Below are 13,212 nucleotides of genomic sequence, written 5' to 3'. Positions count from 1 at the left end.
TCATTCAGATCCTGCTTCATTTGACGAATTTTGAAGGCACATTCCAGTTGAGATTTTAAGCTGATAACTTTGTTTACATGTTTTTCAATAGCTTGGAGTAGATCTTTATTCTGCTTCTTTGATTCTTCAAGATCTTCCTTTAGCGAGCGGTTCGTGGCTTCAAGACTTTCATAGTAACTGGATCTATCTCTGAGTTTCTTGATGGTTGTGCTTCTTTCATTGGCTTCATCTCTTAGTGATGTTACTTCATCCTGCAACTTTTGACATTTGTCCTTGAATAACTTCCTTACCTTGTTTCCTTCCTCCAATTGGGCCTTATGTTTGGTAGCTTCTTCTTTGAAGTCACATTCCCTTTTGTTCAGTAGATCTTGTTGATCTCTGATTTTATCTGAGAGCCTTTTAAATTCTGCCTCTATTTGATATCTTTCTTGTTCACCCATAAGAGCAAATTCAGTTGTTTCGCTATCACTTTCATCTTTTCCAAATGGATAGATAGTAGGAACATCAGAGGATAGAAAATTCATACCTGATAGTTCATCTTCATTCTGAAATGATTCTGAATCTGATTCTAAATCTGAAGAGCTTCTTATACCTAATCCCCAATCGATTCTCCCACTGTCATAGTTCTTCTGAGATGTCTTCTTCTTCTTAGGTGCTTTCTTCTTAAGCTTCTTTCCCATCGTTCCAAGGATCTCCTTCAAGCGATCAAGCTTCTACCAAAGGACCTGCTCTGATACCAATTGTTGAAAATAATACTGAGAGGGGGGGGTGAATCAGTATTATCAGATCAATAAAACTTTTTCATTTCCATACTTAGATACACATACACTACTTCATTCAAGGGAAATCGCGTGTATACACAACTGTGTCTAAAGCAACCAGCGTATATCCAAAATACTTATGATTCAGTTAATCCATTAAATGTTGATCTTTAGTTAGTGTATCAGAACTTCATTAACCATATGAACAGTAAGCAGGTGCAGTAAAACAGAACAGATCATCACACAAGAAGCACACATGAACACCATGATATAAGGTGGAAACCCAATGTGGGTGAAAACCACCTGCTGCAATTTGTTTCTATCTTCCTTTATTAAGAAACTTCTTTTACAATGTACTGGTGCAGTCCTTTACCAGCACGCAGGCTACAACCTGCATAAGGCTACAACCTTCTCTCGTTCTCCAGACTCTCCTGGAAGGGAGCTCCAACCCCCTTTGCTCTTGTACCAGCTAAGATACTAGTACGTAGGCGCCGGCCTACAATCTTCTCTCCTCCAGGTACCACGTTTCATACATTTTCAAACTGGATACTCCTGAAGCACAACACATAATCTGAAAGGCCACGTTTCATCAAATTTTCATACTGGACCCATAACTATCATTGAAGCTCAAAACAATCACTACTAGCATCATCAAACTCTGAATCACTGAAACACTGAAACCCTGTCAACAACACAGTCACCAGAACACAGAGCAGAACTCTGCAATAACAATCAGATCCAACTGTACCATCAAAATCATGCATCAGAGTGCATACGCTACTTGGAAGTGTCGAACCTGCGTGTATACGCAACTTCATCAAGATGAACCAACGTATATGTCATTAATCACTTATTCATAACTTTGCTGCACTTCCTGACTTCAGACATAACCAGATCATGACATATACAAGGATAATATATGCGTTAACACCCAGATCTAGTCCATCAGATCTCATAAATATGAGTCATTATGATCCTGATCCAATATTAGTTCTCATCCATCAATACTGAAGCTAAACACAATCAGCCAAACAAGATATGCAGAATACTGACACCTTTAAACTGTCATCAGAACCCTTTAACAACCAGAACCACCTGTAACTTCAAATATCATAGCTCAAAAGGTATACGCTACTACAATGAACTCAACCTGCGTACATACGCGCATACACCAAAGCCAACCCGCGTACAGATCTATAAATATTCAATCATGACTTGCAGCGATTTCAAACTTAAGTTATACCCAGTTCAGATCATTACACGCGTCAATATACAGATCTAGAATAAACATAATCAATCATATAGAGATAGTTCATTTCAAACCATTTGATCCCGATCTATCCTTAGATCTTGTTCTCCATCCACCAGTGAGATCACTCCTTAGCTCAGATCAAGCAATGCATCATCAACCCATAACCTGCATACTGGATCTCATACTTCCTCAGATATTCAAGACTTTTTGGATACCCTTGCCTAATGATCTTCTTCTCCTTTTATAGTCTTAGGCCTTGTTCAATACCACGCTCCAAAACCATAATAAATCAATGCCAAGAGCCGAATACTTGGGATCAACACACTTGTCGAGATACCATGGTCCAAAACCATAGGTTCAAATACCGAGGACTAACTACCATGGACCAAAAGTAAGCTTTCCGACATGTACGCGCTTTTCTGTGCATAAAACTACGTGTATACCCTACTTGGTATATAGCGAACCTGCATATACGCGATTTGGTATATAGTGAACCTGCTTGTATACCCTACTTGGTATATAGCGAACCTGCGTGTACGCGACTTGGTATATAGTGAACCTGCGTGTATACCCTACTTGGTATATAGTGAACCTGCGTATATATATTTTCTCTTCATACTTGTAGTCTGATCATCAATTCCTTACTGCTATCCTTCTGCACTATGATTTGTCATTAGTGTGATTTTCCATCAAGGACAACACTTGTCTCATAATGCCAACATTGGTTTATTTTGATTTTTTCTCGCTCAAGTATAAAGGATCAAAGGCATGATTGTCAAAGCATATTATGCTCGTGCATATGCAGTCTCTGAGACACTTGTGTGCATGGAATCTGGTCAGAATGCAGTGTGAGAACATTATTTGAGTTTGGAGTGGAATTAGTAGAGATGGACTTGAGCCAGAAGGAAACTGTGTGCATGGAAAAATTAAATCTACCTATGATGGCAAAGTGATCATACAAAGTATTTTCCAGTGAATGGAGTATGGCACCTGTAGCACGAGATTGTTAGACAATATGTGGTAAGTGTAACTATGTGCATGATCATGTGTATTGGAATGAGTTGCTGGTGTGAATGAAGTTGCATTATTCCAAAACTAATGACTGAGACAATTACCAGTGTGCATGACAGAGATTAAAGACATCTGAAGCAAATATAATAAGTAGAGCATAGAGTTAGAGGATTTATACTGTTGTGTATTCCTTGTACTAACAATATTCTTGCAGGGATCATGCTGCCATAGATGATCTTGTAGCTCTCATTTTATTGATATATTGCTATGGTGTATCCTTTTTCCAATATGGTAGAATTGTTGTGTTTTAGATAAGTGTGAGCCATGTTGAGATATATGCTGCTAAGGGTGGAGTATAAGTCTATTAATATGTATGGCTAAGGGATGAGATGTTTGGATGAGTTTTCTTAAGGGCAGAATAAAACTTGTTTGATGGAAAGACATTATTCATGGTACTAACTAATGTGGTTATAGGGACAAAGTGGTGTATGAGAGTTTGACATACTTCGTATATATGTTGTTGACCTAAGAGAGGATGTAATGTATGGGTTTAATACCTTGATGAGTGGTTGGTTTCCTTATGGTTTGTAATGATATTTTTCTGTAGTTAATGAATTGTGCAACTATCTATTGTATGGTACTAATACAAACATTTTGTCAGAGAACATGGGTATGGATGAGTAAATTTATAACATCTTACTGCCTACGTATTTCAGTGTATATTTTTGTTTAACATGGCAATTAGGTGCATGGTAAGAGTATGATTGTTGCTAGGGTTTTATGAATGTATGCTGCTAGGGCGTGTCACAATAGATGGGCATAAAGGTTTTATGATGCAAAGATATTTGGTATTATTGTGATCGAAGGTTATGCTATTGTTGTTGGGGTAATGAGCTAGGGTTTGCAGCAGAAATGATGATAAGCTAGGGCTTTGTCACTGTATGAATGCTAGTAATTGTTGCTTGTATGGTTAAAGTTTTTGTTGCTAGGGTATTGAGCAATTTGTATTGAGTTGTTGTAATTGAGGTTGAGACCATTGTATTGGTGATTGTATATGCCAAAGTTTGTGATGTGCTAATCTTCATAGTTGTTGTGTTATTGTCATGGTGGTATGCTGCTAGACAAGTCTTGTATTGATGCCATTATGGTTTGACGTTGTATTCATGTTCTAGCTGAGTGAAATTGGTGATGCGGCAGTTTTTTGAATCTATTGAGTCACAAATTTTATCAACCCTTAAGTAGGCAGCGATGGAAATCATCCACCACATAGGGAAAGAGGCTACAATAAGGGTATTGGTTGCCAAGAGAAAGGCTACTCTTTTTGAACAGGAATTGGTTAATACCAAGCAAGAGGCATTAGCTATGCTTTTGCGGTTGAAAAACGTCATGGATGTTCATTGTGTTATTAGTGTTTATTAGAAGTTCAGTAATTTTGAGGTGATAACAAGGCCTCTCTGGCTCTTTTCTGCCAGGGTTAGTTCTAGCCACTCCATATTCATCATGCTGCATTGCAACATTTTTAACAATCTTTTCTGTATGATTTAAGATTTGTGTTATCAGATTCCTTAGTACAGTCATTAGATTCTTAAATGGTGTTCCTTGTTCTTTCATTCCTATCTTTTGACAGAAATTGGCTTCTCTGGAAGAGATAGAACGAATAAATGCCTCACAGTGATTTAATCAAAAAACATAGGATGATTTAACAAGTCCACAAACTTCAGGAGAATCATATTTCATGTGTGGCTCCAAATGATGATAACCATTGAATGGAAGATGTGAAAAAAGATTTTTAAGCCAATCTCTAGGAAACATTTTCCTCCCTAGAAACATATGAAGCCCTAAGAAGCTAAGTTGTTGAACCACTTTCTTAGCATATCTTGCATTTCCACTGTCAATCATCAGAAAAAAGGAACTTGAAGAAGAAATAGCCTTGGTAACATTTTCCCGCACTCCAAGTAGATGCTTATCCACTTGGGAAATGATGGAATTACAATATCTTCCTCCCCTCACATGCTTCATAAGCCTAGAAATTTCAGTAAGTTCATTTCCTAAATCTTTCGTAAATATCTTTCTCTGAGAAACAGAGTGAGAAAGAACCAAATCATTCAAACCTGCACTAAAACCATCTAAGGATAAAAAAAAATGTTCAACTGAATTCAAGCACTTCACTGTCGCTCGTAGACCTTTACACTTAACAATTGCATTAAAATTTTTAGTCAAAGAACTCAACAATTGGGTTTTATCACCATTGAATAATATTATTTCACTATTGCTTATGAGAAGCCCATTCTTCTCACAGTTCAATTCCAGAGGTAAACCCATATGAAGAAGTTGGCTAGCTGTCCAAAAAGGCCCTCCATCATGAAATTTAGTGACTGTTGGTTTAGCAAATTGTTTATATGTCTACATTCATAGTTGATTCAGTGTGGTTTTATCCAGCATAGATTTTATGGATAGAAGCTTGGAAGCCAACAATGTATCTACTATCAACACTCAGTTCTGTTTGCCTCTCCACAATGGGAACTAAACATTTTTTGATCCACACTTAGAAGTTGAGAAAGCTCAGCTTGAGATTTTAAAGATTGGGGATAAAAAACATGAATGCCATCCCCATCAAAATCTGCATCAAGTGGCCAACATATGAGAGGGTTAATAATCATTGTAGATCCCGGATGTACATATGCTTTTAATGACTCCAATGAATGTTTGTGGACACTTGGAGGATGATTAATCAAAACAAAATCCCCATCATGAAGTCCACAGTTAATCACTTCACCAATTTCAACTTTCTTCATTGTTTTTCCAAATGCATTTGAACAAAACTTACCTCCTTAGTCAACATAGGTTCTACATTGTCCCTTTTGTATAATTTTCTGCAATTTTTCCCTATTGTAAACATTTACACGCTCCACAAATGTTCCTCTCTTGGCTATTTCTATAGATATACCAATTTCAATTATCCTTCTATATGCATTTCCAATGACAACACATCAAGATCATATATTACAACTCTTAAACACTAAACAATTAACACTAAATCTCAAAGGGACTCACCTATAATAGTTGTTGAGAAACAAGGACAATAATCAAAATGTTGTAGCTTGCTAACATTATAAAACTTCCACCTTGTCCATGTACTTTTTTCAAACCATGAAAGGAATATAATGCAGATAGAGGAATGAATAATCTAATTTACATAGAAGGGAACCCATATTACCTGAATGTTTCAAGAAGCCTCAATGGTATCTTGGAGGTACATCCTTGAAGAATATAACATCCTCTTGAATCCAATACTTTCTCACTACAACATAAAGGAACTCACTTGAAATAGTTGCAGCTGCACTATAAGGAATATCATTGAAAAGAAGTTCCTTGCTACCACTACTAAAAACATTCTCATCCATGTACTTTCCTATAACCATGAACATCATGCAAATGTAAAATTGACTAAAACTAACATAAAAGGGTACAGCATATTACTTGAATGTTTCAATAAGCCTCAATGGTATGTTGGAAGTATTCTTATCCAAAGAGAGATGTTCCACCATCGTAACAGATTCTGGTTATAGCATCAAAGAAATCATGATTATCAAAATCTATAATGAGCTTAAATTGATTTCCACCTAACCTCATAATTGAAATCAAACTCGATTTAGGCTGACAATGGATTCTTGCACTGAACTTCTAAAAACAAAAATCAATTTGCAGTCTTGTACATAAAAAGCAAAGGTACTTGTAACTTAAAGGAAGATGCAGTTTAGAAAATCAATTTCTTCTTCATGAAACATTCTGAATGGGTAGAAGGTAAAATGATTGTTTCTTATACCAGTGAATGTTATGTGAAAGAAGTCCATGTCTGTTGTGAATAAATATTCTTTTGCTTATAGAAGATGAAAAATAGTTTATCACATATGCATTTTCTATTGTGTTTGCTTTAAAATTTAAAATATAAAAGAATAGAGAGAATCAAAACATAAACTAATGCATTTTTTTTTATCAATTATCATGGATTTGGTATTGGGATTTTCAAATTGGGTTTAGACTGACAATAGATTCTTGCACTAAACATCCAAAAATAATAATATATTTGTAGCCTTGTACTTCAGATGCAAAGGTGTTTGTGACTTGAAGAGGGATGTGGTTGAGCAACTCAATTTCTTAATGAAACATTCTCAAAAATTCGAAGGTGAAATGATTGTTTCTTATACTAGTGTGAATGTTGTGTGAAGGAAACTCATGTCTACCACAGATAAATCTTTTTTTTGCATGTAGAAGATCAAAACTAGTTTATAATGCATGCATTTTCTATTGCATTTGCATTAAAAGATAAAATATAAAAGAACAAAGAGAATCAAAACATAAATTACTACATTTTGTGTCAATTATCATGGATTTGATATTCATATTTAGTTTGAAATTTTGAACTGCACAATTTTTAAAGAGATCTCATTAAACATGAGAACATTGCATATCGAAGATTCTAGGGTGTATTTTTCTTTAATATTAATGTTGAAGACAATTATCAACTAGAAACTTTGAAACAACAAGCAGTTCATTCATAATTTTTTATTAGGGTCAACCTTCAAATACAAAAATGCATTCTGAATTATATTGGTTAGATGATTAACCTAGAGAGAAAGACACCTTTATGATTATGTGTAACACTACTATTGTCCTCTGGTTCCCAACTAGGTGTAGGGGACATTCATACAAAGAAAGTGGGTAAAAAGCATAAAGTTTCTCAGAATGATGATGGTATTGCAAAGGCCTTGGAAAATATCAATGGGATTCTTAGAAATGTTGTTGAGTCTGAGGAAGAAATGGAGTCTGCTCTACAAAAAACAGTGTCGGCTATTGATCCTTATTTGGTAGAAAAAGTTCTCTGTATACATGTGAACAATTGGAAAATTGCATATGGTTTCTTTGTTTGGGCTGGTAGGCAACATGGATATCAACATACCACAGAGGTGTGCAATACCATTGTAAACATACTCGGTAAAGTTAAACAATTTGATATATCTTGGGAAGTGATTGAACAGATGAGACAAGACTGCTTTTCATAGTCCTATCAATTTTTTGTGTGAGAAAAATCATGTTGAAGAGGTAGAACACATTTATATTGGGAAGGATTCGAAATTCTCTCTGGATACGAAGACCTTCAACATTCTTCTTATGGGATGGTGTAAGAGAAAATCTTGGAAAGAATGTAAAATGTTCTAGAAAGAAGCAAATGAAATTGATAGCTTTTTCCAAAACCTCTTTTCTTATTCAATGTTTATGGATGTATTGGCCAACTCCGGGAATCCGAAGAAGGCACTCAGGTTATTTCAAGAAATGGAGGAAAGAGGGATTCAACCAGATGTCACAGTCTATAATATTCTGATTCACGTTCTTGGCAAAGTATACCGTGTTAATGATTCATTGTAGGTCATGCATAGTATGTTGGAGATAGGATGTCATCCCAATGTTATGGAATACAATTCATTAAGCAGGAATCTCTGCATAGCTGGAAAAATGCATAAAGCTTACTAGCTATTGGAATAGATGGTTCATCAACGGTGCATTCCCAATGCCACCACTTATCAATTTTTCTGTAGTAAACTAAGAAGGTTGAAGGAGACACTGGAAATTTTTGACAAAATGGTTGATGAAGCAGAAGAAAATGTAACATGAATTATATCCAGAGGTACTACAGTATGGTGACTTCTCTGTGTTTGAACTGGGGGATAATCAGGTCCTTTTTAGAGTCTGTGTTGCTGCACTCAATCCATAGACTTCAGACTACGCAATGGAGAAATCAAGGACAACAGTTTTTAATTCCCAGTGAGAGAAATCTTCTCATGAATTTTCTAACAAACCATCGTTATATTTTATATAAAGATGAATTGTGTCATTGAAGGTCTCTTTTACAAGATGAAGAATTCATATGATCCTCCATTGAATTACTTTTCATTTCATTGCAGCATATCTATCAAATTTACAGAAACCTGTTGGATGGATTTCATCTCTAGTTTTTTATCAGACTCCCAGCTTGTTTGAGTTGATTTCCTCAATGCTTTTAAGTTCCATTTCATAGCTTGCAATGATTTGCAAAACGAGCATAATCTTAACTTCATAATTTCCAGAGTCCATAGTTTTGACTAGAATTTATGTTTTCTGGACTGTATACCCCCGTTATGTTTTTGAGGTCCATTACCTCATTTCCTATAAATTTACAAAACCCTCGATGAATAATCTATTTCTAAAAATACTAGTTTTGGTTAGTTAAGACCTACATAGCCAACCTTGATCTGAAAATCATTATAACATCTCACTAATAGATTGGATAACTCTCCTCGTGAAATGTTGCTCAACACCAATGTTTTCCATAAGAAAATACCTGTCAGTATGATCATATCCCACATGGTATTGCCCGGCTATTGGATCATTTCATTAAGAGAAAACTCAACAACAATCCATTATTGCACATGTTTTTATTGTTCAGTAGTCAAATGTAAAATGTCTACCAAGAAAAATAAGGTGAAAAAACATAATCTGTATTGGACACTACAAATAATATTGATGAGAATTCATGGTTATTTTGGGATCATATAACCCTTTTGTTCCAATAATTTTCAGGCCCATTGTATCACTCTGAATGAATATTAAAACTACCCATATTCTTTAATGTCTATAAAACATATGAATTAGATCCAAGGCCATGATTTTCAGAATCTGCATGTCTCTTTGAAATGTTTTTCAGATAGTGCCAGGTTGTGATTGTTGGCATTATGTTTCTGGTATGGCTATATGTTACAGATGTTGTACTTGATGGCAACACCCATGGCAAGGCTCTCAATATGTCGAAAATTAAGAAGTACGGAGGAGAACAGCTCAGAAGATGCGTACCCGCAGGTACACCGTGAAGGGACCGCGGCCAGACACGCAGGGCAGCCGTTCAGGAGGTGCGTACCCCCAGTGCACTTACTTCAAGGCAGAGAAACACACACGTGGGGTTTCTTATGTTTAACCCTTGGTATTTAGCCGACGGTATTTGTGTTATTATGGTTTTGGCTCGTGGTATTGATCCATGATTTTAGGAGGAGGCTGCCTATATAAGGCAAAGGAGATCACTTGGCTAAGTATCTTTTGCAAATTGAATATCTTAAGATCTGAAATATTGGGTTATTGTCGTAAAAGCTTGATCTATATGAAAGTGAAGTTGAAAGCGAATCTGTGAAGGGTGATCTCTCGAGCGCATGATCATATCTGGGCATCTGACTATTTGTGGCACACTGGTGGATTGCTAATTCATCCCTAATCAGAAGTACACAGGTGTTTAACGGTTCAGGTGCGAGGGTACGCAGAGCAGAAACAGGAGAGCTGCGTGGGTATGCAACGCAGAAGAAGGAGCACTGCGTGGGTACACAGAGCAGAAGAAAGAGAATTGTGTGGGTACGCAGAGCGACGAAGGTTCAGGTGCGTACACACAGTAAAAGTACGCGGCGCGATAGTATCTATGAGTGCGTGGTTACAGTAGCAGTACGTGGCGCGATAGTGTTTCTGGGTGCATACCTACAGTAACAGTATGCAGAGTATTTGAAGAAACAGTGCGTGGGTGCGTGGTGAATCAGAAGTCTCTCTGCGGGTATATGCAGGGGAGCAGAAGGTGAAGTGCGTAGCGACGCAGGCTAGTGAAAGCAAAACTGCGTATCTGTCTTAAGATCTTCTGTACACTGAATTTTTCTGTTCATAAGGTGTTCTGGGTTTAGTTCTGTTATTATTGATCTGGTTACTGCAGTTGACTGTGTAAATTACATGTACTTGATGATCATTTGATATCCAGTTTGAAAAATTCATGAAAATTGGAAGTAGGGGGTTGTAGCTCCCTTCCAGGAGAGACTGGAAAACGAGAGAGAGTTGTAGCTCTCTGCAGGTTGCAGCCTGCGTACTGGTAAAGGACTGCGCCAGTATAAAATCCATTGTAAAAGGAGTTTCTAATTTGAAAGAAGATAGAGACATATTGCAGCAGGTGGTTTTCACCCACATTGGGTTTCCACCTTACGTCTGGTGTTCTTTGGTGTGACTATCTGTTTTTCTTGTTCATGCTCATTATTTTATGGTACTGATATGCAAAAATAATTCAAAGTATAAATAAGGAAGATTTGTTAAAAGAACTTGATAATACTGATTCACCCCCCCTCTCAGTATTATTTCCAACAATTGGTATCAGAGCAGGTCCTTCGGAGAAGCTTGATCGCTTGAAGGAAGATCATTCATCATGAGCAACTACGAGAGGAAAGCATCAATCAGGCCACCAATTTTTGATGGGACAAACTTCAATTATTGGAAGGTAAGAGTTACCGCCTATCTTCAATCTCTTGGTACAAAAGTTTGGGATATCATAGATACACGCTACGCTTTTCCTTCAGCTACTCCTACAGGTGCGGCCGAAAAGAAGAAATATGAAACAAATGCTAAAGCAGTCAATACTTTGCTGGGATGCTTATCTCAAACAGAATTCGTAAAGGTTATGCAATATAAATCCGCAAAAGAAATATGGGACAAGATTGTCTTGAGCTATGAAGGAGATGAACAAGTAAAACGTGCTAAACTTCAAACTCTCAGGATTCAGTATGAGAATCTCAGGATGTATAATGATGAAAGTGTGGCTAACTATTTTCTTCGGGTAGATGAGATTGTTAATTGCATGAAAAATTTGGGTGAAGAAATAAAAGAGGCTATTGTTGTTGAAAAGGTTCTAAGATCATTGTCCCCCAAGTTTGAATCTAAAGTATCTGCAATAGAAGAAAAGGAAAATCTACGAATTCTTACTATGTCTCAGCTACATGGAATTCTAACTGCTTATGAAATGAGAAAGGGAGGTCCATCAGACAGAAGAGAAGCTGCTTTCAAGGCATCAGGCAAAGGAGATTATTATGAAGCAAGTTACGTACCAGAAGAAGAAGAAGAAGAGTCAAATTTTGTCAGAAATCTTCAAAGGGGTTCTGAAAGGTTCAGAGGTAAGTTACCTTTTAAATGCTTTGCTTGTGGAAGAGTAGGTCATTATGCTGCAAAATGTCCTTATAAGGATAAAGGAAAGGAGCCTGCTAGATGGAACAAGAAACAGGGTGCAAATAAGAAAAGCTACTACACTCATGAAGATAGTGATGGTCTATCAAATAGTGATGATGATGAACAAGGTAATGAATATAAACTGTTAATGGCATTTGAAGATGATGATTATATGGATGCTATAGATGTGGATAACCTTTTTGAAGAAATTACTAGACTCAAGAAATGTATAGAAGAAAAGAATATGATCATTGATACTCTACAATTTCAAATTGATGAAAAGGAAAAACATCTTGAAAAATTATAAGGTGAAATTGTTGCTCTTAGAAAAGAGATTGAGAAAACAAAAGCTATTAATCTTAAGTTTTTCAAAGGATCTGAAACTCTGGATGAGATTATCAATGTACAGCATTCTCCTCTAAACAAGACAGGTCTGGGCTATAATGAAGAAACTTCTCAAGCATCCACTTCAAAAAGTTATCTTGATGCAGCAAAAAGGAATGAACAAAAGCACAATGGAGACTATCAGGTAAAGCAGGGATGAATTGCAAACAAAGACTATCAGGGGCAATCCGTCTTAAGGATGAACAAAAGCTACAACCAGCCACAGGTAAAATCTTCTCAATTTGGTTCAAGAATGAATGACAATAGAAATTACAATCACTTGGCCGGTAGATTTGATAACCGCAGAAGTTTCTTCAATGGACAATGTTTCTCTTGTCATAACTTTGGTCACAAAGCAGCTCAATGTGTTGCATATAAAACAATCATGACTAGAGAAGCTCAAAAACAAAGAAGTATGACCGGGATTACTAAAAGGACCTATAACAACTTTTCGGCTCTTGAAAATGAAGTTGAATGTTCTATTTGCAATAACTTTGGTCATGAAGATTCTGAATGCAGGAGCAAGTTTCAGCAGAAAAAGGAACAAGCCTCAAGCACCAAAACATGGAGAATAAAGGAACCACAAACAGAAAGATGTGGGATAGCATTTTATGCAGAAGGACAGGAAAATCTATGGTACATTGACAGTGGATGTTCGAAGCATATGACAGGTGATAAAGAAAAACTTGAGTCATATTCTGCTCTAGAAAAGGGAAAGAAAGTTTCTTTTGGAAATGATACTCCTGCAAC

The 13,212-nt window shown here is 36.5% G+C and overlaps 1 protein-coding gene across 1 annotated transcript in view; it reads left to right on the top strand.

Moving 5' to 3' along the window:
* Positions 1–13,212, top strand: part of LOC149236515 (pentatricopeptide repeat-containing protein At5g15010, mitochondrial-like) — a 54,871-nt gene that overhangs the window by 36,334 nt on the left and 5,325 nt on the right. Inside the window, exons 2-3 of the mRNA XM_089368938.1 lie at positions 7,717–8,086; positions 8,268–8,447. Of these exons, the coding sequence (XP_089225064.1) occupies positions 7,717–8,086; positions 8,268–8,447 (550 nt within the window). The remainder of the gene's footprint in view (positions 1–7,716; positions 8,087–8,267; positions 8,448–13,212) is intronic.

This window comes from Pinus tabuliformis, chromosome 8, assembly GCF_031772625.1.
Source record: "Pinus tabuliformis cultivar Carrire ecotype Pingquan chromosome 8, CPIR1, whole genome shotgun sequence".
Lineage (NCBI taxonomy): Eukaryota > Viridiplantae > Streptophyta > Pinopsida > Pinales > Pinaceae > Pinus > Pinus tabuliformis.
The sequence above is the reverse complement of the archived record's forward strand: the minus strand, read 5'-3'. Positions and strand labels throughout refer to the sequence as shown.